The following is a 4,515-nucleotide window of genomic DNA, read 5'->3' as shown; positions in this document are numbered from 1 at the left end:
AAGCCGATTTCGTGGTAGTGTGGATCTTTCATAAAGTTAATGATCGTTCATTATTCTTTTGTTGGCTTAAACTTTTATTTTGCATGCAGTCTCAGTCTACCAAGAAGCCCCCGATCACCTACAAGGACAAAGGAAAGGCGATAGTTACTGATGAGTCATCTGAACGCCATCGCATTTTGGTATTCTAACAAGTTTTTTAAGAAATAAAGTGATTGGCTTTTTATAGGAAAATTCTCATATGAACATGTTTTTTATAGGACATTTGTTTTTACAAGTCATGTTTCAAACAAAGGTTTATTACAGAGTGTCCTAAAAAAACATAGTAGAACATCTAAAAGATGTCCTATCAACTTATTGTATAACACACATACACACACATCTACAAAGTTGGTTTCCCGTGAGAATGCCATTTTTCGTGAGAAATATAAAATTCATATAACATATGCAAATGTAACACTATGTTTTGTGAAGGTGCGTGAATGTGAACGCCTTCACAAAAACTGGTGAAAGTACACATTCAGGTCTCGTTGCCTTTACCACCTTCACAAAATATAACGTAACATTCACACAATATAATTGTACTTTCACCACTTCTCACATTTCTTACCAAAATTGTTTTTTCTCATGTGATCCCAGATCTATATATATATATATGTGTGTGTGTGTGTATATATATATACACACATATATAGGGTTCGGTTCTTGTGAGAAATTTCATTTTCAGTGAGAAGTGTGAGAAATGTAACCTTCACATGATATATTGCATGAAAGCGTGTGAAGGGGACTACGCTCACTTAAAATGGTGAAGATACACATATTTAGGTCCGTAACCTTCACCATCTTCACAAAATATAATCTAACTTTCACATGATATAAGGGTAACTTCACCACTTTTCACACTTCTCAACAACAATCTTTTTCTTACATGATCCCCAAGTATATACATATAACACATAATTGTTTGGTCCTATAAAGCAGTCTATTATGATACTTAGACATAATTGGCATCCTATAAAGCCTATCTCATTGTAGTGTGGATCTTTCATAAAGTTAATGACCGTTTATGATTCTTTCGTTGACTTAAACTTTTTATGTTGCATGCGGTCTTCATTCACCAAGAAGGACAAGGGAAAGAAGAAAATTATCTATGCACCATTAGTTAAGTTACCCGGAGACGAGCTGGATGACGAATCGGAAGACGAGGTGGATGACGAATCGGAAGATGAATCGTATGATCCATGGGACTCCTTGCAAGCGATATACGGATCTAAAAAAGGGATCGTTATCAGATCATCACCACCGCGGTCACCACCACCACCACTTCCAGTTCACGAAAACAAAATGATTTCCTCTAAATCCATAGGTAAACGACCAATGCAAGAGATCATTCCCATGGATAGCGAGAAAATGGCGGTCACTGCAGCTACAGTTTCAGGATCAAAAAGCGAGGAGCCAAAGAGGAGAGTGAGACATAAACGTGTTGCTACACCTTCTAATGGAACTATGATTTATCCACAAGACGTGATAGATGCTGGAAAGAATATAAATCCTGCAAAAAAGACACATTATGCTTGGTTCATTTTAGCTCCTTCCGAAGAACAGTGAGAGATACTGTTGCCTTACAGAATTCCATTTATATATATAGCCAGGGAAAGATTATTGGAGAATTATAAATATTGAGAATAGAACCATAATATGCATGCATATATACATACATATACTGGTTCTCAAAATATTTGTGGTTGTCTTGATATTTTCCCTAGCTAGCTAATAGTATATATCTTCAATTATTGTGTTTCAATGTTCTTTTCTTTGCTTATGTAGGAACAGGAAGGAGCCTTTGCGTCCCCTACCAGTACCAAACGTAAGGATAAAGTAAGTACATTTGGATTTTGTGTATTTAAGTTTGATGATGGGAAATATATACACCTTCTGATTGATAATCTTTTATCTGATTTCATCATTCTTATATATATAGAGACGGAGAATCATGTTCATATGAGAACATTAACAAAATAAGAGAATATGAAAACGGTCCAATCACATGTGACTTTGCACTAAAATCACGTGTAAGATCACATGTGATTCACGCAACTTTGCCCACGACATGAGGTCACTGGCCACGTCCCCGCACACCTTTGCATTGACCGTTAGTGTGAAATCACATGTGATTTTGCACGTGTTTGGCCATTTTCTTGTTTTTTATTTAGTTATTGTTCTCATTTGAACCTCCCTCTCCCCCCCTCTCTCTCTCTCTATATATATATATTCTCTCTCTCTCTCTCTCTATATATATATATTCTCTCTCTTTCTCTCTCTCTCTCTCTATATATATATATATAGGGTCTCGTTCAGGGAAAACCGCAAAAAATGAAAAATTAAGGAACACCTAATAACCATTCATCCGTATTGTATGCATATGTGCATACCAGTAATTTGTTCATGTGAAACCAGGAAACATCTTTAATATACCGTACAGATGAATGGTATATAAGTTGTTCCTCGGTTTTTTTAATTTTGGGGGTTTTCCCTTTTACCTCACTATATTTATACTGATACACAACCAAATTATTTTAGGTTTGATTGGAACAGTCATCCAACTGTGTCTACTCTCTTGAAGTATATTGCAATGCAACTTAGGCTTGATAGCAGAGAGGAGGTATGTTTTTATTCTTTCCGACTTGATGTACTACCACGGCCGCTTTTTTCAGTTAGTTTATCATCATTCGTTACAACAAAATCGACTTTATCTAATGTCAAATTAAATGTTTAAATATTCTAATAGACTACTTTATAGGAGTTAAGTTTAGAGGATTAAACAATTGTGCGTGCTATGTAAAAGTGTTAAATAAACAAGCTTTTTAGAGCGCTTTTGAGATAAGATATCATGTTAGTATTTTTGAGGGAGGTTCAAACGAGAACAGTAACTAAATAAAAGATTAAGAAAACGGCCAAATCACGTGCAAAATCAAATGTGATTTCACACTAACGGTCAATGCAAAGGCGTCCGGGCGACGTGAGGTCGCGGCCAAAGTCGCATGAATCACATGTGATTCTACACTTGATTTTAGTGTAAAATACATGTGATTCGACCATTTTCTTATTTGGTTACTGTTCTCGCATGAATCTGACTCTAGTATTTTTATACAAAACTTTTGAGAAAAATGTCTTATAAATACATATACGACACTTTTTCAAATAATGTCATATAAAAAAACTAATATGACACTTTATTTCAAAATTGTCTTAAAAACTTGTTAGAACGTCTAAACACGTGTTATCAACTTATTGTAACACATTTATATAAGACGTACAATTCTTTGATCCTATAAACTTAAGTTTATTAGGACACTGAACGTATTTGGTATCCTATAAAGTCGATTTTGTTGCACTGAGTGGATGGTGTGTTGGTTCATGATCATGTGTTATTGTTGTGAATTATATAATATATATGTTAATTTATTGTGAAGTGCATGCATGCAGGTTTGTATCTTCATGTATGGTAGTCTTCTTTCCCCAGAAATGAAGCTGGTTGATGTGGAGAATCAATGGATGAAGATTGTTGGTCCAGAAAGGAAAACAACCAACATTGGAACTTCTGCTCAGTATTACTGCATCAAACTCACTTATGCTTGATCAACTACTCCTACCTTTCAAACAAATTCAAAATTATTTCCTTTTAGTTAATAATCTCCGATTTTTATATACATCGGAACAAAGAATCAACTGTTGAAGTTAACTTGTTGCATTATAAGTAGTAGAATTAATCAGCAAGAACCATACAATAACTAAGACTTTTTACAACATATATATATATATATATATATATGCATGCATTTTGAACTTCTTTATCTTGGGCAGTGTTCTAAACGTTGGCCATGGCAGACTTGTGGCTCGAGGCTCGTATATGACATTACGTTAAGCCCACATGTCATGGTTTGATGCATGCTTTTTGTAAGGCATTATTGTTTTTTACATTTTCAGTGTTTTTACTTTTTAGTATATAACCTAATTTAAACTGTTTAATATCATTAATTTATTGATGAATAGTTATTAACATAGGGATGGATTCAAATGAGAAGACTCGGTTTACAAGAAATACGAGAATGACTAAGTCACATGTGATTCTCTAGTAAATTAGATGTAATTTATAACACGTCTAGAAGGGTGATGTTGACCGGCAATTGACCAGTTGCCCATGTCCTTCTGGATATATTTGTAAATCACATGTGATTAACTGTAGAATTACATGTGGTTTGACTGTTCTTGCATTTTCTGTAAGTTGAACGCATTTTTGTTTGCTCTTCTTATAAACGTATGTAAGTATATATATTTGTCCGTTAAAAGTCATGTTGGCCTTGCAATTGCTAGGGCTCTTAAGACTTAAGGCTTGCCTCACCCAGTGTCACGCCTTACACCATTAAGAACATTTCCCTTGGAAGATTGAAATGATCAAATTTATTGTCGTGAGTTTCTTATTCATGTGATTAAGGTCGTGGGAACCCTTAAGAACAT

At 34.6% G+C, this 4,515-nt stretch overlaps 1 protein-coding gene across 4 annotated transcripts in view; it reads left to right on the top strand.

Annotated features, from left to right (window-relative positions):
* LOC112502315 overlaps positions 1–3,794 on the top strand; it is a 27,412-nt gene extending 23,618 nt beyond the window's left edge. Inside the window, exons 6-11 of one of the 4 annotated variants that reach the window (XM_025106197.1) lie at positions 90–179; positions 1,120–1,363; positions 1,436–1,601; positions 1,825–1,875; positions 2,578–2,659; positions 3,484–3,794. In XM_025106197.1, coding sequence (XP_024961965.1) covers positions 90–179; positions 1,120–1,363; positions 1,436–1,601; positions 1,825–1,875; positions 2,578–2,659; positions 3,484–3,636 — 786 coding nt within the window. In that variant the 3' untranslated portion in view covers positions 3,637–3,794. Of the gene's footprint in view, positions 1–60; positions 180–1,100; positions 1,602–1,824; positions 1,876–2,577; positions 2,660–3,483 lie in introns of those variants that run through there. The other 3 variants (XM_025106196.1, XM_025106195.1, XM_025106198.1) reach the window with 3 other exon arrangements.
* The last annotated feature ends 721 nt before the right edge of the window (positions 3,795–4,515 follow it).

Source organism: Cynara cardunculus, unplaced genomic scaffold, assembly GCF_001531365.2.
Source record: "Cynara cardunculus var. scolymus isolate 2C unplaced genomic scaffold, CcrdV1 Un_Scaffold_1227, whole genome shotgun sequence".
In the NCBI taxonomy this organism is placed as follows: domain Eukaryota; kingdom Viridiplantae; phylum Streptophyta; class Magnoliopsida; order Asterales; family Asteraceae; genus Cynara; species Cynara cardunculus.
This window is presented reverse-complemented; position numbering and strand designations above follow the sequence as displayed.